The sequence below is a fragment of the Hemitrygon akajei genome, chromosome 1 (assembly GCF_048418815.1).
Source record: "Hemitrygon akajei chromosome 1, sHemAka1.3, whole genome shotgun sequence".
Classification (NCBI taxonomy): Eukaryota; Metazoa; Chordata; class Chondrichthyes; order Myliobatiformes; family Dasyatidae; genus Hemitrygon; species Hemitrygon akajei.
The window spans coordinates 12,469,312-12,495,028 of record NC_133124.1 but is presented as its reverse complement, the minus strand read 5'-3'; the positions used below and the strand labels follow the sequence as shown (position 1 = coordinate 12,495,028).

Sequence of the window (25,717 nt, the reverse complement as noted above, 5' to 3'; positions counted from 1 at the left end):
CAGTCTATCAAGAGAATCAATCACTGTCTACAGAGACTCAGCTGTCCTATCTTTGCAGTGAATTGTGAAACCAGTAAGCTGCGTTGCTGTGTCCGGAATAGCCGAAGTTAACTAAGAATCCGAGAAACAAAAAACGTAACAGTCTATGATGTCCCTCTGGTATAGCAATCTTGCTCTAAGATCTTCAATTTTATTCTCCAGAAACTGTACATTTGCCTGCAGAATAGTCACCTAGAGGGGGTCAGTTGTGCTGTGAGGATTACATTCCTTGACTTCTCTAGTGCCTTTAACACCATCCAGCCCAAGATCTTAAGGCACAAACTAACGGAGATGGGAGTAGACTCTCACATGGTGGATTGGATAGTGGACTACTTGACAGATAGACCTCAGTACGTGCGGTTGGGAGACTGTAGGTCTGACACGGTGGTCAGCAGCACAGGAGCGCCGCAGGGAACCGTACTCTCTCCGGTCCTGTTCACCCTGTACACATCAGACTTCCAATATAACTCGGAGTCCTGCCATGTGCAGAAGTTCGCTGATGACACGGCCATAGTGGGGTGTGTCAGGAATGGACAGGAGGAGGAGTATAGGAAACTGATACAGGACTTTGTGATATGGTGCAACTCAAACTACCTGCGTCTCAATATCACCAAGACCAAGGAGATGGTGGTGGACTTTAGGAGATCTAGGCCTCATATGGAGCCAGTGATCATTAATGGAGAATGTGTGGAGCAGGTTAAGACCTACAAGTATCTGGGAGTACAGTTAGACGAGAAGCTAGACTGGACTGCCAACACAGATGCCTTGTGCAGGAAGGCACAGAGTCGACTGTACTTCCTAAGAAGGTTGGCGTCATTCAATGTCTGTAGTGAGATGCTGAAGATGTTCTATAGGTCAGTTGTGGAGAGCGCCCTCTTCTTTGTGGTGGCGTGTTGGGGAGGAAGCATTAAGAAGAGGGACGCCTCACGTCTTAATAAGCTGGTAAGGAAGGCGGGCTCTGTCGTGGGCAAAGTACTGGAGAGTTTAACATCGGTAGCTGAGCGAAGGGCGCTGAGTAGGCTACGGTCAATTATGGATAACTCTGAACATCCTCTACATAGCACCATCCAGAGACAGAGAAGCAGTTTCAGCGACAGGTTACTATCGATACAATGCTCCTCAGACAGGATGAAGAGGTCAATACTCCCCAATGCCATTAGGCTTTACAATTCTACCGCCAGGACTTAAGAACTTTTTAAAAGCTATTATTAATGCTTTTTGAGATAGTGATTTAGATGCATATCATATTTTTTACTGAGTTAAGTATTGTATGTAATTAGTTTTGCTACAACAAGTGTATGGGACATTGGAAAAAAAGTTGAATTTCCCCATGGGGATGAATAAAGTATCTATCTATCTATCTATCTATCAATAGTGGAAGTCAAAACCCACTTTTCCTTAGACAAACTTTTAAGCAGCACAGCATCCTCTCTTCTGCTGTCTTAAAGGGAACCAAACTTGCGACCAGAGACTACCAGCCAAGATTCATCAACCTTGAGTAACCATAGATTTTTAAAATGCTTGAAAACAATGTTGCTTACTCTATTGTCCATGGCTATAGCTGTGGATTTCAGAAGTAGCAGTCAAAAACGGGAGTATCTGAAAATATCCATCGGAGGTTCTCAAACAAGTCACCTTCTTAATGGTGCCCCTGGAAGTCAGTGTTTAACACAATTATTCCTACAGTTCTGATCAAAAAGCACCAAAACATGGGCCTCTGTACCTCCTTCTGCAACTGGATCCCCAATTTCCTCATCTGTGTAGATTGAAAATAACATCTTAACACACTGGCGCACCTAAGGGATGTGTACTTAGCCCACTGCTCTACTTTCTCTACAGCCATGACTGTGTGGTTCGGCACAACAGTGGAGAGCCAGTGAGATTGCATTCACTGTAGACTTGTTGCTGTGGTAGGTAAATTGCTGCAGCAGGTCCAAGTCCAGGCCCAAAAGTAGAACTGAGTTAAAGATTTATATGTTTATTAGAGTGGGCAGCTCTGGTTAAAGTATGTGCAGCCCATAGTACTTGAATAATCTCTACAAAAGTGGTCTGCTTGGCTGACACTGAGGTACTGATACTATTTGTCTTCAGTCCCAAACTCTGTTTCAGAACATTTTTTAATATTCTGTAGATTTCTCACAAGAATCAAATGAAGCACAGGTTGACTGAATAATTATATATCAGAAGGCAAATTCCCTTGACAGAATGACACATCTACTGCGTTGACCAGGTCGATTCCTAAAAGTTAAATTGTGAGACTTCTATATAAGGGATTTCTGAAGTGTAAAAATCAAAATGATGCTGCCTCCACCATACTTTATAGTAGAGATGGTGTTACCTGGCTAATGCACAGTATTAAATTTATTCCATATGTACTGTTTAGTGTTGAGGCCAAAAAGTTGCAATTTAGTCACAACCGACTACAAGACCTTCTTTCATGTCTTTACAGTATTTTCCAAATGACGCTTTGCAAAATCTTTACACAAAGGATATGCTTTTTTTAAAGCAGTATGTATAGTGTCAGTCTGATGCTGCACATTAGTCAGATGACATAGAAACATAGAAAATCTGCAGCACAATACAGGCCCTTCAGCCCACAAAGCTGTGCCGAACATGTACTTCCTTTAGAAATTACCCAGGTTTACCCATAGCCCTCTATTTTTCTAAGCTCCATGTACCTGTCCAGGAGTCTCTTAAAAGACCTCATCATATCTGGCTCCACCACCATCAATGGCAGCCCATTCCACACACTCACCACTCTCTGCGTTTTAAAAAAAAACTTACCCCTGACATCTCCTCTGTACCTGCTTCTAAGCAGCTTAAAACTGTGTCTTCTTGTATTAGCCATTTCAGCACTGGGAAAAAGCATCTGACTATCCACACGATCAATGCCTCTCATCGTCTTATACACCTCTATCAGCTCACCTCTCATCCTCTGTCACTCCAAGGAGAAAAGGCCAAGTTCACTCAACCTATTCTCATAAGGCAGGCTCCCCAATCCAAGCAACATCCTTATAAATCTCCTCTTGTAACTCTGCCACTTTCTATGGTTTCTACATCCTTCCTGTACTGAGGTGACCAGAACTGAACACAGTACTCTAAGTGGGGTCTGACCAGGGTTCTATGTAGCTATATCATTGCCTCTCGCCTCTTAAACTCAATCCCATGGTTGATGAAGGCCAATTCACCTTATGCCTTCTTAACCACAGAGTCAACCTACGTAACAGCTCTGAGCATCCTATGGACTCGGACCCCAAGATCCCTCTGATCGACCACACTGCCAAGAGTCTTACCATTAATATTATATTCTGCCATCATTTTTGACCTACCAAAATGAACCAGGTCACACTTATCTGGGGTGAACTCCATCTGCCACTTCTCAGCCCAGTTTTGCATCCTATCGATGTCCCGCTGTAACCTCTGACAGCCCTCCACACTATCCAAAACACCCCCAACTTCTGTGTCATCAGCATATTCATTAATCCACCCCTCCACTTCCTCATCCAGGTCATTTATAAAAAACACAAAGAGAAGGGGTCCCAGAACAGATCCCTGAGGCACACCACTGGTCACCGACCTCTGTTGGAATATGACCCATCGAGAACCACTATTTGCCTTCTGTGATCAAGCCAATTCTGGATCCACAATGCAATGCCCCCTTGGATCCCATGCCTCCTTACTTTCTCAGTAATCCTTGCATGGGGTACCTTATCAAATGCCTTGCTGAAATCCATATACACTATATCTACTGCTCTTCCTTCATCAATGTGTTATTCACATCCTCAAAAAATTCAATCAGGCTTGTAAGGAACGACCTGTCTTTGACAAAGCCACGCTGACTATTCCTAATCATATTATGCCTCTCCAAATGTTCATAAATCCTGCCTCTCAGGATCATTTCCATCAACTTACCAACTACTGAAGTAAGACTCACTGGTCTCTAATTTCCTGGGCTATCTCTACTCCCTTTCTTGAATAAGGGAACGACACCTGCAACCCTCCAATCCTCCAGAAGCTCAGCAATCTCCTCCCTCGCCTCCAGCAGTAGCCTGGGTTACATCACATCTGGTCCCGAAGACTTATCCAACTTGATGCTTTCGAAAAGTTCCAACAAATCCTCTTTCTTAATGTCTGTATGCTCAAACTTTTTACTCCGCTCCAAGTCATCCCTACAATCGCAAAGATCCTTTTCTGTAGTGAATACTGAAGCAAAGTATTTATTAAGTACCTCAGCTATCTCCTCCAGTTCCATACACACTTTTCCACTGTCACACTTGATTAGTCCTATTCTGTCACATCTTATCCTCTTGCTCTTCACATACTTGTGGAATGCCTTGGGGTTTTCCTTAATCCTGCTTGCCAAGGCCTTCTCATGGCCCCTTCTGGCTCTCCTAATTTCATTCTTAAGCTCCTTCTTGCTAGCCTTATAATCTTATAGATCTATAGTATTGTGTACTATAGTATATAGCAGAATATAGTATTAATGGTAAGACTTAATGGTAAGGATCAGAGGGATATTGGAGTCTGAGTCCAAAGGACGCTCAAAGCTGCTGCGCAGGTCGACTCTGTGGTTAAGAAGGCATACGGTATATTGGCCTTCATTTATCGTGGAATTGAATTTAGGAGCCAAGAGGTAATATTGCAGCTATATAGGACCTTGGTCAGACCCCACTTGGAATACTGTGCTCGGTTCTGGTTGCCTCACTACAGGAAGGATGTGGAAGCCATAGAAAGGATGTAGAGGAGATTTACAAGGATGTTGCCTGGATTAGGGAGCATGCCTTATGAAAACAGTTTGAGTGAACCTAGCCTTTTCTCCTTGGAGCAACGGAGGATGAGAGGTGACCAGTTAGAGGTGTATAAGATGATGAGAAGCGTTGATCGTGTGGATAGACAATAGGTGCAGGAGTAGGCCATTCAGCCCTTCGAGCCAGCACCACCATTCAATGTGATCATGGCAGATCATCCACAATCAGTACCCCGTTCCTGCCTTCTCCCCATATCCCTTGACTCCACTATCTTTAAGAGCTCTATCTAACTCTTTCTTGAAAGCATCCAGAGAATTGGCTCCACTGCCTTCTGAGGCAGAGCATTCCATAGAACTACAACTCTCTGGGTGAAAAAGTTTTTCCTGAACTCCATTCTAAATGGCATACCCCTTATTCTTAAACTGCGGCCTCTGGTTTTGGACTCCCCCAACATCGGGAACATGTTTCTTGCCTCTAGCGTGTCCAATCCCTTAATAATCTTATATGTTTAAATCAGATCCCCTCTCATCCTTCTAAATTCCAGTGTAGACAAGCCCAGTCGCTCCAATCTTTCAACATATGACAGTCCCGCCATCCCGGGAATTAACCTCGTGAACCTACGCTGCACTCCCTCAATAGAAAGAATATCCTTCCTCAAATTTGGAGACAAAAACTGAACACAATACTCCAGGTGTGGAGATAGTCAGAGGCTTTTTCCCAGGGCTGAAATGGTTGCCACAAGAGGACCCAGGTTTAAGGTGCTAGGGAGTAGATACAGAGGAGATGTCAGGGGTAAGTTTTTTATGCAGAGAGTGGTGAGTGTGTGGAATGGGCTGCTGACAATATTAGTGGAAGTGTATGCAATAGGATCTTTTAAGAGACTTTTGGATAGGTTCATGGAGCTTAGAAGAATAGAAGGCTATGGGTAAGCCTAGTAATATCTAAGATAGGGACATGTTCGGCGCAACTTTGTGGGCCAAAGAGCCTGTATTGTGCTGGAGGTTTTCTATGTTTCTATCTCTGTCACTACCTAGTTTTTTGAACCTTTCATAAGCTTTTCTTTTCTTCTTGACTAGATTTTCAACAGCCTTTGTACACTACAGTTTCTGTACCCTACCATCCTTTCCCTGTCTCATTGGAACATACCTATGCAGAACCCCAATGCAAATATCCCCAGAATGTTTGACACATTTCTGCCGTACATTTCTCTGAGAACATCTGTTCCCAATTTATGCTTCCAAGTTCCTGCCTGATAGCCTCATATTTCCGCTGACTCCAATTAAACGCTTTCCAAACTTGCTTGTTCCTTTCCCTCTAATGCTATGGTAAAGTTGATAGAATTGTGATCACTATCTCCAAAATGCTCTCCAACGGAGAGACCTGACACCTGAGCAGGTTCATTTCCCAATACCAGATCAAGAACAGCCTCTCCTCTTGTTGCTTATCTAGATATTGTGTCAGGAAACCTTCTTGAACACACCTAACAAACTCCACCCCATCTAAACCCCTTGCTCTCGGGACATGCCAATTAATTTTTGGGAAAGTGAAATCTCCCACCACGACAACCCTGTTATTATTACACCTTTCCAGAATCTGTCTCCCTATCTGCTCCTTGATGTCCCTGTTACTATTGGATGGTCTATAAAAAAACACGCAGTAGAGCTGTTGACCATTCCTGAAAGATAACTACCCGAAGCTCACTGCCAGAGCAAGCTATGTATGGAGTGACTTCAGATGAAGAAAATTGATACTGGGGGACGTCACGTGATGACGTAGGGTCGAGACATTGGAAATCCAGCTCCCTCGTAAAAAGTAATGAAATAGGGTTTAAATGAAGAAGAGTTAACTAATATCTATTAGAAATTACTTATAAGCAACTCGGGACTATCTTTTGATATGGCTCCTAAATTGAAACAGAAGAAAGCTACTACTTCGAAGACTGCGCAAATCGGTGGGGAAAAAGGCCTAACTGCTTCGGTGAAGCATCGGACTCAAGTTAGATCTCCTCCCGGCGAAGTGCACGGTACTTCTGATAATGAGGGGAAGGAAGTTGTAGCAATGTCGGCGGTCTCTAAGAAGAAACGGAAGGAACGCATGCGCGAAAATATGTATGGGAAGATATCAACAGAACTACAAAGCCTAACTACGGCTGGAAGTGAAATTGGATCTGACTCGGAAGGAGAAACAGACTCTTTGGGAAATTCGGAGGAGGAAGAAGAGGAAAAGAAGAAAGAGATTAAAGGAGACAAAAGATATCCTGAGATATATGATGAATGAATTAAAATCTATAAGAGCAGATATGATGAAAGAATCAAAAGCTACAAGAACAGATATGAGGAATGAATTAAAAGCTACAAGAACAGATATGACGAATGAATTAAAAGCTATAAGAACAGATATAAAAAGGATACAGAATACACTTGATAATGTGGTGGAAAAACAAAAGAAGATGGAGAAGGAAGTTAAAGAGATGGAAGTAAAAGTGGAAGAAAATACTGAAAAAATAGAAAATGATAATTCTGTCTGGATAGCAGAAAGAAAACAGATGCTTGAAAAAATGGATGCGCTTGAGAACTTTAGTAGACGAAATAATATTAAAATTGTTGGTCTTATGGAAGGTACAGAGGGAGAAAATCCAATAAAATTCTTTCAAGATTGGATTCTGAAAATTTTGGAAATGGAAGAAGGAAGTCAAGTAATTGAAATTGAAAGAGCACATAGAGCTTTAAGACCAAGATCTCAACAAGATCAAAATCCAAGATCAATTTTGATAAAATGCTTAAGGTATCAAGATAAAGAAATGATCTTGAAGGCAGCTACTCAGGGTGCCAAAGAGAGGAAAGGGCCATTGATAATAGAAGGGAAAAGAGTTTTTAACCCAGACATAAGTTACGATCTTCTGAAGAGGCGGAAAGAATTTAATCCAGTGAAAAAATCTTTATGGGAAAAGGGTTATAAATTTTTATTGAGCTACCCAGCAAAATTGATAATTTTTCTGGAAAATGGAGAAAGAAGTTTTTTTGTTGACTACCGGAAAGTGGAGAAATTTGTACAAGGACTATCCGATGTTCATGAAGAGGACTAATGAATTATAGAAATGAAATGGACTTATGATGAAGATTGAAATAAGGTTGGACTTGATGGACATTTATATAAAAAAATAGTCGAAGAGAATTAGTTGGGAGTAGAGATATTAATTATTTCTTTTTTTTCTTCATTACTATATATATATATATGTTTTTTTTCTTTCTTTTTGCGAGGGAGCTGGAGGAGCTCCTGATCAACGGCTGCGAGTTTCACGTGTACAATCATGGCGATTGCCATGACCCGTAAAATGGGGGGGGGGGGTAATGTTGTGTTCTTTTTATTCGCAACATTAGTGGGGGTGTATTTTGTTTTTTTTCTTATATATTAGCTATCTTTTTTATATTTTTCTTCTTTTTTGCCTGGATGGTTGGGGAGAGACTCATAGCAACATGGAGAATTTTAAAGAGTTCCCAAGGTATTATGAATGACTAATTTGCTTAATTTATTAAGTTTTAATGTTAATGGAATTAATGGGCCTGTGAAAAGAAAGAGAGTTTTAACATATATTAAGAAAATGAAAGGAGATACAGCTTTTTTACAAGAAACGCATTTAACTGAAACAGAACATAAGAAATTAAAGAGATATTGGGTTGGAAATGTTATTGCAGCTTCATTTAATTCAAAATCGAGAGGAGTTGCAATTTTGGTTAATAAGTCTTTACCAATTAAAATACAAAATGTAATAATTGATTCTGGGGGGAGATATGTAATTATACATTGTCAAATGTTTTCAGAATTATGGACTTTTATGAATATTTATGCACCAAATGAAAATGATACAAAATTTATACAAGAAGTCTTTTTGAAATTGGCTGATGCACATGATAAAATATTAATAGGTGGAGATTTTAATTTTTGTTTGGATCCAGTTTTGGATAGGTCAACTAAAGTTGCTACAAAATCAAAAGTAACAAAATTAACTTTATCATTAATGAAAGATTTAAACCTGATTGATATATGGAGAAAAATGAATCCAAGAGAGAGAGATTATTCATTTTATTCAAATAGACATAAAACTTATTCAAGGATTGATTTTTTTTATTATCAAAAAATATTCAAGATAGAGTGAAAAGTGTGGAATATAAAGCAAGAATACTGTCAGATCATTCTCCCTTGATAATGACAATGATAATGATGGATAAGGAGGAATCGATTTATAGATGCAGATTTAATTCAATTTTATTAAAACGTCAAGATTTTTGTGATTTTATGAAAAAACAAATTCAGTTTTTTTTGGATACAAATTTACATTCAGTAGAGGATAAAATTGTATTATGGGAAGCGATGAAAGCATATTTAAGGGGTCAGATTATAAGTTATACATCTAAAATCAAGAAGGAATACGCAGCAGAAATAGATCAGTTGGAAAAAGATATTATAAAGTTAGAAAAAGAATCTCAAAGACACATGACAGAAGAAAAACGAAGACAACTTGTTAACAAAAAACTACAATATAATACACTCGAGACACATCGTACAGAAAAAGTAATTATGAGAACTAAACAGAAATATTATGAACTAGGTGAAAGATCACATAAAATTCTTGCTTGGCAGTTGAAAACAGAACAGGTTTCTAAAACAATTATTGCAGTTAGAACAAGTGTAAACAAGGTTACTTATAAGCCTTTAGAAATTAATGAAACTTTAAAAAAAATTTATACTGAACTATATCAATCAGAATCAAAAAATAAGATTACTGAGATAGATAAATTTTTATCACAAATAACCCTTCCAAAATTAAATTTCGAAGAACAGAAAGGATTAGATATGCCTTTTACATTAAAAGAGGTTGAAGAAGCTTTAGGATCACTTCAGAGTAATAAATCTCCAGGAGAAGATGGTTTTCCTCCTGAGTTTTATAAAAAATGTAAAGATTTATTAATTCCTCCTTTTAAGGAATTAATATATCAAGTGCAAAGAATGCATAAACTCCCACAATCTTTTTTAACAGCGATCATAACTGTACTGCCAAAAAAAGATAGAGATCCTTTAAAACCAGCGTCATATAGGCCTATTTCTTTGTTGAATACAGATTATAAAATAATAGCAAAAATTTTATCTAATAGAATATCTAAATATTTACCAAAATTAATACATATGGACCAAACAGGTTTTATTAAAAATAGACAATCAATGGATAATATAACCCAGTTAATTAGTATAATTCATTTGGCACAAAAAAGAGAGGAAATGAGTGTGGCAGTTGCTTTGGATGCAGAAAAAGCATTTGATAGATTGGAATGGGATTTTTTATTTAAGGTATTGGAAAAATATGAATTAGGAAGATCTTTTATACAGTGGATTAAAATTCTAAATACTAATCCTCAAGCTAAAGTAGTTACAAATGGTCAGATTTCAACACCATTTTGTTTAACAAGGTCAACTAGACAAGGCTGCCCCTTATCACCTGCTTTATTTGTATTGGCAATAGAACCATTAGCTGAATTAATTAGAATAGATTCAGATATTGAGGGCATTAGAGTTAATCAAGAAGAATATAAGATTAACTTATTTGCTGATGATGTTTTGATTTACTTAACAAACTCATTGCAATCTTTGCAAAGATTATCTTTTAGATTGGAAGAATATGGGGAAGTATCGGGTTATAAAGTAAATTGGGATAAAAGTGAAATTTTACCCCTTACCAATGGAAATTATAATCAATGCCGATTAGCAACTCAATTTCGATGGTCAATAAATGGGATAAAATATTTAGGTATTAGAGTTAATAATGATGTAAAAAATTTATATAAACAAAATTATTTGCCATTATTAAAAAAAATAAAAGAGGATCTTGATAAATGGATGATATTACCAATAACATTAATAGGTAGAGTTAATGTTGTAAAAATGAATATATTTCCTAGATTGCAATATTTATTTCAAACTCTACCAATACAATTACCTCAGAAGTTTTTTCAAGAACTGAATAAATATGTAAGGAAATTTCTTTGGAAAGGAAAGATGTCAAGAATATCATTGGAAAAATTGACATGTAAATTTGATTTAGGAGGGTTACAACTTCCAAACTTTAAGAATTATTATAAAGCAAATCAACTTAGATTTATTGCGTCTTTTTTTGATGAAGAAAAACCGGCATGGATTAGAATAGAATTAGATAAGATAGGAGAAAATACACCAGAAGATTTTATATATAAATGGGAATCCAAATGGATACGGGAAAAAAAAGAATCTCCTATATCAAGATATTTGATTGATTTATGGAATAAGGTAAATATGGATGATGAGATAAAGAAATCTTTATTAGCAAAAAGGACTTTAATTCAAAATAGGCTTATTCCCTTTACAATGGATAATAAACTTTTACATAATTGGTTTCAAAAGGGGATGAAATATATAGGTGACGGTTTTGAAGGAGGTACCGTAGATTCCGGATTATAAGCTGCTACTTTTTTCCCACGCTTTGAACACTGCGGCCTTTACTACGGTGCAGCTAATGCATGGTTTTTTTTCATGCCGCCAAAAACATTTTGCCTCGTAACAGTAGACCAATAAAATTGATGAGTAGTTCACAGAGGTCCAATGAAATTGTACGATAAATCAAGCGCACTTTCACAATTAAATTATTGTAAATCAGTCATTTGTACACACCCTCATCAACATGGAAAACACTCGAAGAAAAGCATTGTGCTGCCTTTATGGCAGTTATTTAGTTTATAATATTTTCGCTTAGTAATTCATTTGTTAGTATTTTCTAGTTAAAGTTAGAAGTGTTTTAAGTATATTTGTTTTCTGTACTACATCCCGGGATGCTATGACGTCACATCCGGTTTTGCCGCGTCTTGTGGGGAAATACCGGTTTGCGATAAACGGAAAGGAGGGGGCGAGCGCATTAGACCCGCGCGATGATGCAGCTTTTAAGTTAAAGGCGATCAATAACTTTTCCTGGTAGGCTGCAGTATATATTTTTTTACCAGTCGTTAGGAGATATTGGAATGTTGTTCGTGCACTGTTCAGTAAAAAAGTATACGCAACGTAATTTGTGTGTTACCGATACGTATGTATATTTAAAAGTAGCCGTGTTACAGGCACGGTTCGAAAAAAAGCATTTGCAATATGTATTTGTTTATGTTACCATACGGATTTAATTAAAAGTTAAAAAATCCTCACGTGTAATATCTTTCTGTGTAAATATCTCATATTACAACATGGGACACCTGCGGCTTAAAATCCGGTGCGGCTTGTACAAGTACAAAATTGATTTTCTTTCTAAAATTAGAGCCTGCGGCTTTTAATCAGGTGCGCTCTGTAGTACGGAATCTACGGTATATTGATGTCGTTTGATCAATTAAAAAATAAATATAAAATATCAAATAACACTCTTTTCTGTTATTTTCAATTAAAAGCTTATTTACGAGAAAAGTTGGGACAAACAATGTTGATGCCAAAACCTAGTGAAATAGAAATATTAATTCAGAAAGGAAAAATTAAAAAATTTACATCTTGTATGTATAATTTGATTCAAAAGCAGACAATTAAATTAGGAATTCATAAATCAAGACAAAAATGGGAATCTGATCTGAATGTTAAAATTGGTCAAGATTATGTTCTGATAGTATGAGAAATACAATAAATGTTCGACTTAGATTAATACAATATAATTTTTTACATCAATTATATATAACACCACAGAAAATAAATAGGTTAAATTCAAATATGTCTGACCAATGTTTTCGATGTAAACAAGAAATTGGTACTTTTTTGCATTCTACTTGATCTTGTTCTAAAATTCAACCATTTTGGATTAATTTAAGATTTTTATTGGAACAAATTATTGGAGTACAACTTCCACATAGTCCATTGTTATTTTTATTAGGAGACATTGAAGGGACAATAACGAAATTTAAATTGAATAAGTATCAGAAAAAATTTATAAAAATTGTTTTGGCAGTAGCCAAAAAAGTTATCGCAGTTACTTGGAAATCTGATTTAAATTTAACTATGGATCGTTGGAATAATGAAATACATAGTTGTATTCCATTTGAAAAAATTACGTATAATTTAAGAAATGAATATGAGATATTTTTGAAAATTTGGTCACCATACTTACGAAAGATAGGATTAGATACATAGGTCCTTTGAAGATAAAATTATAGTAATTGGGGAAAGTGAAAATAAATATCAAAATTATTTTGAACTCCATGGAACATGTGGGGATCCTCCGATATCCAGGCAATCTTTCTTCTCTTTTCTTTCTTTTTTTTTCTTTTTCTTTAGATAAGGGCTAAGGGGGGGGAGGGTTAGTATCACTTTTCTTACTATTTTATTATTACATTTATTCTTGTAATTTCTAAAATTCAATAAATAAATAATATTTAAAAAAAAGAAAATTGATACTGATATCCTTGAGCGGCCCAAGTCAAGAGTCCTGACCTTAATCCGATCCAACATTTCCAGCAAGACCTCAAGATTGAGATCCACTACTGCTCCCCAACTAACCTGGCACAGCTTGAGCAATTTTGCAAGGAAGAACTAATAGAGACTTATCCAAAAACACTACTGGCTGCACTAGCTGTGCGAGGTGGTTCAGCTAACTACTGAGCAAAGGGGGGTGGGGGGTGAAAACTTTTGAACAGCTAACTTTTCAGTTTTTCTTGACAATTTCCCTTGGTTTTTTAGGGTTCTACTGTGAAAAAAGCAGCATTGGTTCACAAATAATAAGACCTGGTTTTAATACTCATTTATGTGATCAAAGGGTTGGGGCAGAATAATTTTCAAGGCACTGTAAAAACTTGAAGAAATTGGCATCACAATATTTTCAGTGTGGGTTGAGTCGCTCAAATGAAATGGAAACTGTTTTCACAACAGGGTAAGCTGCATTTGCAATGATGTAGAAATTTGTTAAGCTGCTGCAAAAACACTCACTGTACCATTTGACCTGAATTTTTCCATTATTTTATTTAATGCTCAATTCCAGCCTCCATAGTATTTTGCTTTTTGAAATATTAGCTCCCGTTGTCCATTTGCTGTCGCAATAATTCATTGAATGCTATCACTTATTTATTGGTGAGGCTCATGCTGCCCACAGATGGATGCAGGATGACAAAATAGTTGTCATCAGGCCTTTCACGCTCAGGCATCTCCTGTATCATTGACATGAATTTATCAGGCACTTCTCCAATTGCATGTCACATTTTGAGTGTTTAAGGATTGGAGTCCTTGGAGGATGCATTTATGATTATATTTTCAGTGTAAACTGACTTCACTAATCAATCAACTTGAAGTCCCTGGAAATGATGTCAAATTCTTCTCATTAACCTAGTTCATTTTTCTTTAGACTTGAACTGTTACTTCATTTTAATTTTACGTCTAGGTGCTTATTTGTGAGCAACTCTGAACCACTGGTCTATATTGTTACTGACTGCTTATGATGCCAATGGTGTTTAGGGCAGCAATGATAGTCTCCCATCTCCAACAGCCCTTGTACACCACGGTTCCTGTACCCTACCATCCTTTCCCTGTCTCATTGGAGCATACCTATGCAGAACGCCACGCAGATATCCCATGAACATTTTCCACATTTCTGCCATGCATTTCTCTGAGAACATCTGTTCCCAATTTATGCTTCCAAGTGGGACGTGGGAGCATGGAGGAACATCAGGAAATCTCCAGGAAGACCTTCTTCGTTGCTGCTGCTGCTGTGAGGTCCGGGACTCTGCTGGGAAGAACAGGCCCCCAGTCCTCGGGGTCACGTTGCCGATGGCCGTTGGCAGGGCCGTCTTAATACACTCGGCAGAGGATGGTGCTCGGAGAAGCTGTGCCGGAGGGGATGGTCGTCGTCTCGGAGGTTCGACAGACTTGGAGTCCGCTGCGGTTGGGGTGCTTTCACTCTGTGCTGTGTCTGCAAAAGGCTGGGTTCGATGGAGCTTTCATTGTTTGCTGCGTCTGCGAGGCTGAGTCGGGCAGTGCCGTGGAAGTCCGTAGCGGGGTTATTCCCTTCTGCCGCCGGCGTGGGATGGCGAGTCTGTCAGGACCCTGGGGACTTGTGGAAACTGTGTGGTGATTTCTTTTGAACTTATAGTCCTTTAACATCTTTGGACTATTTTTACTGTGCCCATGGTCTTTTTTTTTATCAATTATGCTATTGTTTGCACTGTTGTAACTATGTGGTTTTGTGCAGGTCTTGTAGCTTTAGTTTTTGGTCTTGTTTTGTCTGGTGGATTTGGAGCTCCTTTCCGGGGAACGCGCTAAGACGGTAGCGCGATATTAATACGCAGCAGCCTCTCGGGACTCTGGATTGGGGATTGCCAAACGTCATGTGGATTTTCTAGTGTAGTCTGTTTTGTCATATGCTTTTGTGATATCATTCTGGAGGAACGTTGTCTCATTTTTTTTAACTGCATTGCATTTGTGGTTTCTAAATGACAATAATCTGAATCTGAATCTGAAGTTCCTGCCTGATTGCCTCATATTTCCCCTTACTCCAATTAAACATTTTCCTAACTTGTCTGTTCCTATCCCTCTCCAATGCTATGGTAAGGGAGATAAAATTGTGATCACTATCTCCAAAATGCTCTCCTGCTGAGAGATCTGACACCTGACCAGGTTCATTTCCCAATACCAGATCAAGTACAGCCGCTTCTTTTGTAGGCTTATCTACATATTGTGTCAAGAAAGCTTCCTGAACACATCTAACAAACTCCACCCCATCTAAACCCCTTGCTGTGGTTAGAATCCAATCAATATGGAAATTGAAATCTCCCACCATGACAACCCAGTTAGTATTACACTTTTCCAGAATATGTCTCCCTATCTGCTCCTCAATGTCCTCATTACTATTGGGTGGTCTATAAACAAACACCCAGAAGAGTTATTGACCCCCTTCCTGTTCCTAACATCCACCCACAGAGACTCAGTATACATCTCTCCATAGCCTCCTACTTTCTGCAGCCATGGCACTATATCTGATCAACCATGCCACCCACCCCCCCACCGCTTTTCCCTCCCTCCCTGCCCTTTCTGAAACATGTAAAGCCTGGCACACTTAAGTAACAATTCCTGCCCCTGAACCATCCAAATCACTCTAATGGCTACAACATCACAGCTCCCAAGTGCTGATCCATGCTCTAAGCTCATTCGTTTTGTTCATAATATTCCTTGCATTAAAATAGACACGTCTCAAACCATCAGTCTGAGCGCATCCCTTCTCTATCACCTGCCTATCCTCCCTCTCGCACTGTCTATAAACTTTCTCTATTTGTGAGCCAACCGCCCCTTCCTCCGTCTCTTCAGTTTGGTTCCCACCCCCCCCCCCAAACAATTTGAGTTTAAACTCTCCCCATAAGCCTTAGCAAACCTTCCAGCTGGGTTATTGGTCCCCCTTGGATTCAAGTGGAACCCAACCTAATATACAGGTAGAGTATCTGGTAAAGAAGGCAAATGGAATGTTGGCATTTATTTCAAGGGCAGTAGAATATAAGAGTAAGGAGATAATGCTGAGGCTTTACGAGAGAGGCAGCATTTGGTGTATTGTCAACAGTTTTGGGCCACATATTTTGGAAAGAATGTGTTGTCATTGGAGAGAGTTCAGAGGAGGTTGACGTGAGTGATTTAGGGAATGAAGGGGTTGACATATGAGGAGCATTTGGCAGAATTTGGCCTGTAGCCACTGGAATTTAGAAGAATTTAGATAAGATGGATGTGGAGAGGATGTTTCCTATGGTGGGGGTATCCAGAACTTGAGGGTATAGCCTCAAAATTCAGGGGTGACCATTTAGAACACAGGTAAGGAGGATTTTTTTGACCCAGAGTAGTGGAATACTCTGCCACAGACTGTGATGGGGGCCGTGTCCATAGGTAGATTTAAAATGGAAGTTGGTAGTTTCCTGTTTGGTCAGAGCATCCAAGAATATGGCGACAAAGCAGATATTTCGCGTTTTGTGGGATCCTGGGTGGAATGGCGGAGCAGACTCAATGAACTAATTCTGTTCTTCTGCTTTACAGTCTTTATTATGAGTTTACAAAGTAATTATTCCTTTAGTTGGAATGCTGACTCAATTATGTCTGGTATTAATATTGAAATCAGAATTCACTCTCCTTTCAGGATGGATTTTTTAGTGAGAGTTGCTTCAAAACGTGAGATAATTGATCATGTTTTATAAAAATCACTTTAATTCCAAATTGAGTTTAGTTCCCTGCAGATTATTTAACTTAATAGTAAAAATATTAGTACTCTAATAATATCGTGTGGTAAAAATGACCTTCCTTTTGGCTTTTGTAGGTACATCAAAAGATGGAGCGCTGGATGAAGATGATTTCACAAGGGCATTTAATGATGTGCCTACTGTGCAGGTAACTGTATGAATTATTATGGTTGGATTTTTGATAATTAAAAAATATATACCTGGTAACGTTTGGGGTTATGATTTTTTTGGTAAAATTTATTGTATGTGTCCTTATGCAAAATGTAAATGTGTTTTATTAGGACATAGAGGGGATTTGGAGTGCGTTTTCCCCTCTCACATCTCCATTGAGTTCCAGTGTGCAGGATCACAGGAATGCCAGTTTGAAATATCTTTCATTTTCAGAAGTCAAAGTAACTACAGTAATTATCACCATTAAGTGCCGTGTCGTATGTCATGGGCATTCATGGTCTTTCCATGACCATGATTGTTCTTGGCAAATTCTTCTACAGAAGTCATTTGCCATTGTCTTCTTCTGGACAGTGTCTTTACAAGACTGGTGACCCCAACCATTCATCAATACTCTTCAAAGATTGTCTGTTTGGCATCAGTGGTCACATACTCCATGACTTCACGTGACTGTGTGTGAGTGGGGGGGGGAGGGGGGTTGCTATTGCAGGTGTTATACTGCCTAAGGATAACCTGCCTTATACCTCCTTTGGTAGAGAAGTACCTCCACCCCACCACCCTCTACGACAGTAAAACACTGTTAATACAATTCCTATATTTAGACACGTAAATCGCTTATAAAAATCTTACATATTATGTACTTTCTACTCACCCACTAAGGGTGTCTTTTATAAGAGTGGTGTAGTAACAACAACCTCTCACTCAATGTCAATAAGACCAGGAAACTGATTGTAGACTTAAGGAGAGGGAATCCAGAGGTCCATGAGCCAGTACTCATCGGAGGATCAGAGGTAGAGAGTGTCAGTAACTATAATTTCCTGAGTGTCACTATCTCTGAAGAAAGCATGACAGTACCTCTACTTCCTCAGGAATCTGTGGAGATTCAGCATGTAATCAAAAACCTTGGCATTACCATAAACCCCTAGCTTCGGTTTTTACCAATAATCAAAGATCACCTTTTTTTTAGCTATTTCGTGGTACAAGGCAAGGTTGTCCTTTAAGACCTTTATTATTTGACATTGCTTTAGAACCCTTGGCTATAGCTATTCGTGAATCACCCAATATTTTCGGTATTACCCGTGGGGAGACGACGTATAAGGTATCATTAAATGCGGATGACTTGTTATTATATATATCTGACCCTGAAAGATCTATTCCTGCTATTTCTTCTTTGCTCGCTCAGTTTAGTAACTTTTCTGGTTATAAATTGAATTTTAATAAGAGTGAACTATTTCCATTAAATATGCAAGTTCCAATTTATAATCATGTACCATATAGAATTGTTACAGATTATTTTACTTATTTAGGTATTAAAATTACTAAAAAACATAAAGATTTATTTAAAATTAATTTTCTACCTTTAATTGATCAAATTAAGCAACTTGCTAATAGATGGTCTCCATTATCTTTGTCTTTGGTAGGCAGAGTTAATGCCATTAAGATGATGATACTACCTAAATTTTTATATTTATTTCAAGCATTACCAATTTTTATTCCTAAATCTTTTTTTGATATGGTTGACTCTAAAATATCTTCTTATTTGTGACAGAACAAAAATCCTAGACTAGGCAAAAAATATTTACAGAAGCCTAAGAAGGAGGGCGGCTTGGCTCTACCAAACTTAAGATTTTACTATTGGGCAGTTAACATACGGTATTTAATATTCTGGACACAAGAATCGACTACAGCTGCTTGCCCACAATGGGTAAATTTGGAATGTAAATCTGTGCAAGATTTTTCATTGATCTCAATCTTAGGATCTTCACTTCCTTTTTCGTTAGTTAAAATGAATAAACAGATAACTAATCCCATAGTCAAGTATACATTACGAATTTGGTTTCAATTTCGTAAATTTTTTAGCTTGAATAAATTTATGCTGTCATGTCCTATAGTATCTAACTACTTCTTTCGGCCTTCATCTATAGATCAAGCTTTTTTATTATGGAAAACAAAAGGTATAACATGTTTTCGTGATCTGTTTTTGGATGATAACATTATGTCCTTTGAACAGCTATCTAATAAATATAATTTACCTAAAACCCATTTTTTTAGATATTTGCAAGTCAGAAATTTTCTGTATAATGAATTAAAGTCTTTTTCGAAAGAATGTCCATTGGACATTACAGAAAGAATTTTAGCCCTCAATCCTTGTCAAAAGGGTTTAGTAGCTATCATTTATAATATGATTGAGTGTACAGCCAGATGTATCAGAAAAAATTAAGAAGGAATGGCAAGAAGAATTGCATTGTCCTATATCTACTGAGCAATGGGAAAAAATTTTGTCATTGGTAAATTCGTCCTCTATTTGTGCTAAACATGCCCTAATACAATTTAAGGTTGCACATAGAGCTCACATGTCTAAAGATAAACTTGCTCGATTTTATTCTTATGTTAATTCAACTTGTGACAGATGTCATTCTGATGTTGCTTCATTGACTCATATGTTTTGGTCTTGTCCTTGTTTACAAAATTATTGGAAAGATATTTTTAATATCATTTCAAGAGTTTTAAATATCAATGTCCAACCGCATCCTTTTACTGCAATTTTTGGTTTACCAATGATAGATAATAATCGTCTATCCGCTTCATCTCAACGACTGATTGCATTTGTTACATTAATGGCTAGAAGATCTATTTTATTGAATTGGAAAGAAATTAACCCGCCAACTGTATTTCAGTGGTTTTCTCAAACTATTTCTTGTTTGAGTTTAGAAAAAATTAGAAGTGTGGTTTTTGATTCTTCAGTTAAATTTGACGAAACTTGGAGACCATTTATTCAACATTTTCATATGAGTTAAATGGTCTGATCCTAAACCTTACTGTTATTATCCTTAAGTATTTGGATGGAGGTTCGGAGTTATCGGCACTACTGTATGTATTTAACATTATGCAATTGCCCATGTTGGTTAGTTTTTTTTTTAAAGTTTTCTTTTAGTTTTTTTGGGGTTTTTTTCTTCTCTCTTTTTCGATTCTTTTATATTAATCCTATGAGTTTGGGAGGCTTTATATATTGATTATTACATATCTGATTGTCTGTTTAAACTATTAATTATGTACTCTCAAACGTTTTGTATTCATATTTCATTTATGTTTTTCTTAAAATTAATAAAAAGATTTAAAAAGAAAGAAAAACCTTGGCAAACTTTTATAGATGTGTAGTGGAAAATGTGTTGACTAGCTGCGTAACAGTCTGGTACAGGAAAACCAATGCCTTTGAATGGAAAATCCTCTATAGATTTGCTAAGTATGTCTGCAGAAAAAGAATCTCAGGGTTGTGTGTTATGGCATGTATGTACTCTGATAATATATTTTATCTGATAAGTATGAGAAGAGCAAGAGGATAAGATGTGAGAGAATAGGACCAATCAAGTGTGACAGTAGAATAGTGTGTATAGTACTTTGCTTCAGTATTCACTATGGAAAAGGATCTTAGTGATTGTAGTGATGACTTGCAGCAGACTGAAAAGCTTGAGCACTTAGATATTAAGTAAGAGGATGTGTTGGAGCTTTTGGAAAACATCAAGTTGGATAAGTCTCCGGGACCAGGCAAGATGTACCCCCAGGCTACTGTGGGAGGTGAAGGAAGAAATTGCTGAGCCTCTGGCAATGATCTTTGCATCATCAACAGGTACGGGAGAGGTTCCGGAGGACTGGAGGATTGAGGATGTTGTTCCTTTATTCAAGAAAGGGAGTAGAGATAGCCCAGGAAATTATAGACCTGTGAGTCTTACTTCAGTGGTTGGTAACCTGATGGATAAAATCCTGAGAGGCAGGATTAATGAACATTTGGAGAGGCATAATATGATTAGGAATAGTCAGCATGGCTTTGTCAAAGGAAGGTCGTGCCTTACGAGCCTGATTGTATTTTTTGAGGATGTAACTAAACACATTGATGGAGGTAGAGCAGTAGATGTAGTGTATATGGATTTCAGCAAGGTGTTTGATAAGTTACCCCTTGCAAGGCTTATTGGGAAAATAAGGAGACATGGGATCCAAGGGGACCTCGCTATGTGGACCCAGAATTGGCTTGCCCACAGAAGGCAAAGAGTGGTTGTAGACAGGACATATTCTGCATGGAGATCGGTGACCGTTGGTGTGCCTCAGGGATCTGTTCTGGGACAGAACCTGGATGAAGAAGTGGAGGGATGTGTTAGTAAATTTGCTAATGGCAAAAAGTTTGGAGGTGTCATGGATAGTGTGGAGGGCCGTCAGAGGTTACAGCAGGACATCAATAAGTTGCAAAACTGGGCTGAGAAGTGGCAGATAAGTGTGAGGTCAAATATGATGGCAGGATATAGTAATAATGGTAAGATTCTTGGCAGTGTGGAGGATCAGAGGGTTCTTGGAGTCTGAGTCTGTAGGACATTCAAAGCTGCTGCGCAGTTTGATTCTGTGGTTAAGAAGGCATACAGTGCATTGGCCTTCATCAACCGTGGGATTGAGTTTAGGAGCCGACAGGTAATGTTGCAGCTATATAGGACCCTGGTCAGACTCCACATGGAGTACTGTGCTCTGTTCTGGTCACCTCACTACAGGAAGGATGTGGAAACCATAGAAAGGGTGCAGAGGAGATTTTCAAGGATGTTGCCTGGATTGGGGAGCATGCCTTATGAAAACAGGTTGAGTGAACTCGGCCTTTTCTCCTTGGAGCGACGGAGGATGATCGTGTGGATAGTCAGAGGCTTTTTTCCAGGGCTGAAATGGCTGTCATGAGAGGACACAGTTTTAAAGTGCTTGGAAGCAGGTACAGAGGAGATGTCAGGGTTGAGTTTTTTATGCAGAGAGTGGTGAGTGTGTGGAATGGGCTGCCAGCAATGGTGGTGGAGGCAGATATGATAGGCTCTTTTAAGAGAGTCCTGGATTGGTACATTGACTTCAAAAAATAGAGGGCTATGGGTAACTATAGGTAATTTCTAAGGTAAGTACATGTTCGGCACAGCTTTGTGGGCTGTAGGGCCTGTATTGTGCTGTAGGTTTTCTATGTTTCTAAGAGTATTAAGATTCCCCACCATTTATAACAGTGTTATAATGACAACTCTCATTATGAGTTGTCTTTGTTTTCAACTTGCTCTAAGCATTCAGGATTCTGTCCAAGTTTTAGCAAGACAGCTCAGTGCACAAGCTAGTAGAGTTCCTGCCTTTCAATTCCAGTAACATGGGCTCTATACTGACCTCTCCTGTTGGCTATGTGATGTTTGCACTTGCATTTCATAAATTCTAACATCTTTGAAAGCCTTTTGAAAATCAGAGAAGTATAAGTAAGTCAATAATCTGAATGATCTCTGATCTGTTCAAAATTATGTACTAATTTTGACATGTTGATTAATTATCCTCCCTAGCCTAGCAATTTTTCTGTCTAAGGTTATATGTACTGTATTTGTGATAGTAAGGTTTCTGATCTTGCTGAAGTGATCGCTTGCATTTCAGATTTTCTCCAATCGAGAACTTGAGGAAACATTGAACAAAATCCGAGAGATACTGTCTGATGATAAGCACGACTGGGATCAGCGAGCCAATGCGGTAAGTTGTGGCTGTGATTGTGGAGGGTGTTGACACTTAGAAATATTTTTTCTCTTACACATAGCGTTGAAAGGCCAAAATGAAATTTGAAGCTTCCTTCTAACAGGATATATATAAATTTTGTGATCATATCCTGTTTCAATAGTCCAATTTATTTTTCCATAATGTCACCATATAGCTGTGAGATTATTTTTGATTCAGTGTCGATCAATCAGACCTCATCATGAAAGTAGAAAGTGGGTGGTGTAGTGAGGGTTTATTTTATAGCTAAGATATGCTGGGCCAGCTCAAACCAACAATTGGTTCTTCGAGATTTCATTCGTTCAATCCAAAGTGTGAGCAGAAGTTCAATGGAATTATCTAGTCTGCCCTTTTAGGTCCATACACAAAAAAAAATTTGTAAAATAGATGCGTTAACACCTTGATTGAGTTATTGTTACTTAATGTACAGCCTTGGGTATCCTCAAGTGGGTCAGCAATATCTTGTACCTACATAATCTCATCAGGTAAATGTATCTGAAGTAAAAAAAATTATACTTGTACTTGCAAAATGTTTGCAAAAAATGGAGGGAAGGAGTTGAAGCAGAGCTGGCAGGTGATAGATTTTTTAAAAAAAGATTAGTTTCATTTGTCACATATCGAAACATCAAAGCATACAGCGAGTGTGCTGCTTGTGTCAGTGACCAATACAGTCTGAGGATGTGCTGGGGCAACCCTCCAGTGCTGCTGTGCTTCTTTTGTCGACATAGAATGCTCATAATTTACAGTTCTAAACCATATATCTTTGGAATGTGGAAGGAAACTGGAGCATCCAGAGGAAACTGACACGGTTACAGGAAAAATATACAAACTCCTTTCAGACAGTGCTGTAATAGTGCTGCTCTACTGTGGTGCCCATGGATAGGTGGATCTAGGTGAGGGGAGCAGTTGTTTGATAGGGAGAAGATGGGAGAGTGGGAATAGAAACAGAGCTGGGAGGTGATGGGTGGAAGTGACTATGTCTCTGTCAACTGTTCAGCCTGGCTAATTAGCCCCAAACCCACTAAATCATTAGGGAAATCCCAGCCAGCAAATGATTGAAGACTATTTTCTTTTTTCCTTTTAGCTCAAGAAGATTCGATCACTACTAATTGCTGGAGCTGCAGAATATGACTGCTTTTTCCAACATTTAAGATTATTAGAAGGAGCTTTCAAATTATCAGCGAGAGATCTCCGGTCACAGGTTGTCAGGGAGGCTTGTATTACAGTAGCGTAAGTATCGTTGGACACATGTTCAACGTACTCTGAAATATCTCTTAATTTTTTACAGTAGGTATGAGAAACTGAAGTTTTATGTCTTGGGTATAGGCTTCCTTTTTTATTTATTTACTTATTGAGATACAGTGTGGAATAGACCCTTCCAGCCCTTCAAGTCACATTGCCCAGCAAATCCCCGATTTAACCGTGGTCTAATCCACCCAGCAGGTGATAAGCAGCCCCCTCACTTCTGCCCCTCTGATCCTCAACACCGGTGCCCCTCAGGGCTGTGTACTAAGTCCCCTCCTTTACTCTCTGTATACCCATGACTGTGTAACCACCCACAACTCCAATCTGCTAATTAAATTTGCTGATGACACTACACTGATTGGCCTAATCTCAAATAATAATGAGGCAGCCTACAGAGAAGAAGTCATCACCCTGACACAGTTGGGTCAAGAAAACAACCTCTGCCTCAATGTTGCAAAAACAAATGAGCTGGTTGTGGACTACAGGAGGAAAGGAGACAGGCTAGCTAACCCCTATTGATATCAATGGATCTGGGGCTGAGAGGGTGAACAGCTTTAAATTCCTCGGCATAAACATCACCGAGGATCTCATGTGGTCTGTACATACCGGCTGTGTGGTGAGAAAAGCACAACAGCACTTCTTTCACCTCAGACAGTTGAAGAAGTTTGGTATGAGACCCCAAATCTCTACTATAGAAGCACAGTTGAGAGCGTCCTGACTGGCTGCATCACTGCCTGGTATGGGAACTGTACTTCCCTCAAACACAGGACTCTGCAGAGAGTGGTGCAGACAGCCCAGCGCGTCTGTAGATGTGAATTTCCCACCATTTAGTACATTGTGGATGACACCAAGATAGGTGGAGGAGCAGGAAGTGTTGAAGAAACGGAAAGGTTGCAGAGAGACTTGGTCAATTTAGGAGAGTGGGCAAAGAAATGGCAGATGAGATACAATGTTGAGAAATGTACGATTGTATATTTTGGAAGAAGAAACAATCGGGCAGATTATTACGTAGATGGGGAGAAAATTCAAAAATCTGAAGTGCAAAGGGACTTGGGGGTCCTAGTGCAGAATACCCTAAAGGTCAACCACCAGGTTGGATTGGCAGTAAGGAAAGCGAATGCTATGTTGGCATTCATTTCAAGAGGAATAGTGTATAAAAGTAAGAAGGTGTTGATGAGGCTCTATGGGGCACTGGTGAGACCCCATTTGGAATACTGTGTGCAGTTTTGGGCCCCCTATCTTAGAAAGGATGTGCTGATGTTGGAGAGAGTTCAGAGAAGATTCACGAGGATAATTCCTGGAATGCAGAGACTAGAACATGAGGAGCGTTTGTCGGCTCGTGGATTGTATTCATTAGAGTATAGAAGAATGAGAAGGGATCTCATAGAAACATTTCGAATGTTGAAAGGGTTGGACAGAGTAGATGTGGAAAGGCTGTTTCCCTTGGTGGGTGAGTCCAGGACAAGAGGTCACAGTCTTAGAATTAGAGGGTACCCATTTAAAACAGAGATGAGGAGGAATTGTTTTAGCCAGAGGGTTGTGGATTTATGGAATTCATTGTCACATAGAGCTGTGGAGGCCCAATCATTGAGGGTTTTTAAGGAGGAGATTGACAGGTATCTAATTAGTCAGGCTATCAAGGGATATGGGAAAAAAGCCGGAAATTGGAACTAGATGGGAGAATAGTTTAGTGGAGTGGCGGAGCAGACTCAATGGGCCAAATGG

General features: G+C 38.7%; 1 protein-coding gene across 44 annotated transcripts in view; it reads left to right on the top strand.

The window, feature by feature from the left end:
* Nucleotides 1-25,717, top strand: part of clasp2 (cytoplasmic linker associated protein 2) — a 380,510-nt gene that overhangs the window by 169,184 nt on the left and 185,609 nt on the right. For all 44 annotated transcript variants that reach the window (XM_073035883.1, XM_073034575.1, XM_073035242.1 and 41 more), the window contains 3 exons: nt 17,116-17,186; nt 22,634-22,726; nt 23,832-23,977. In XM_073035883.1, coding sequence (XP_072891984.1) covers nt 17,116-17,186; nt 22,634-22,726; nt 23,832-23,977 — 310 coding nt within the window. The remainder of the gene's footprint in view (nt 1-17,115; nt 17,187-22,633; nt 22,727-23,831; nt 23,978-25,717) is intronic.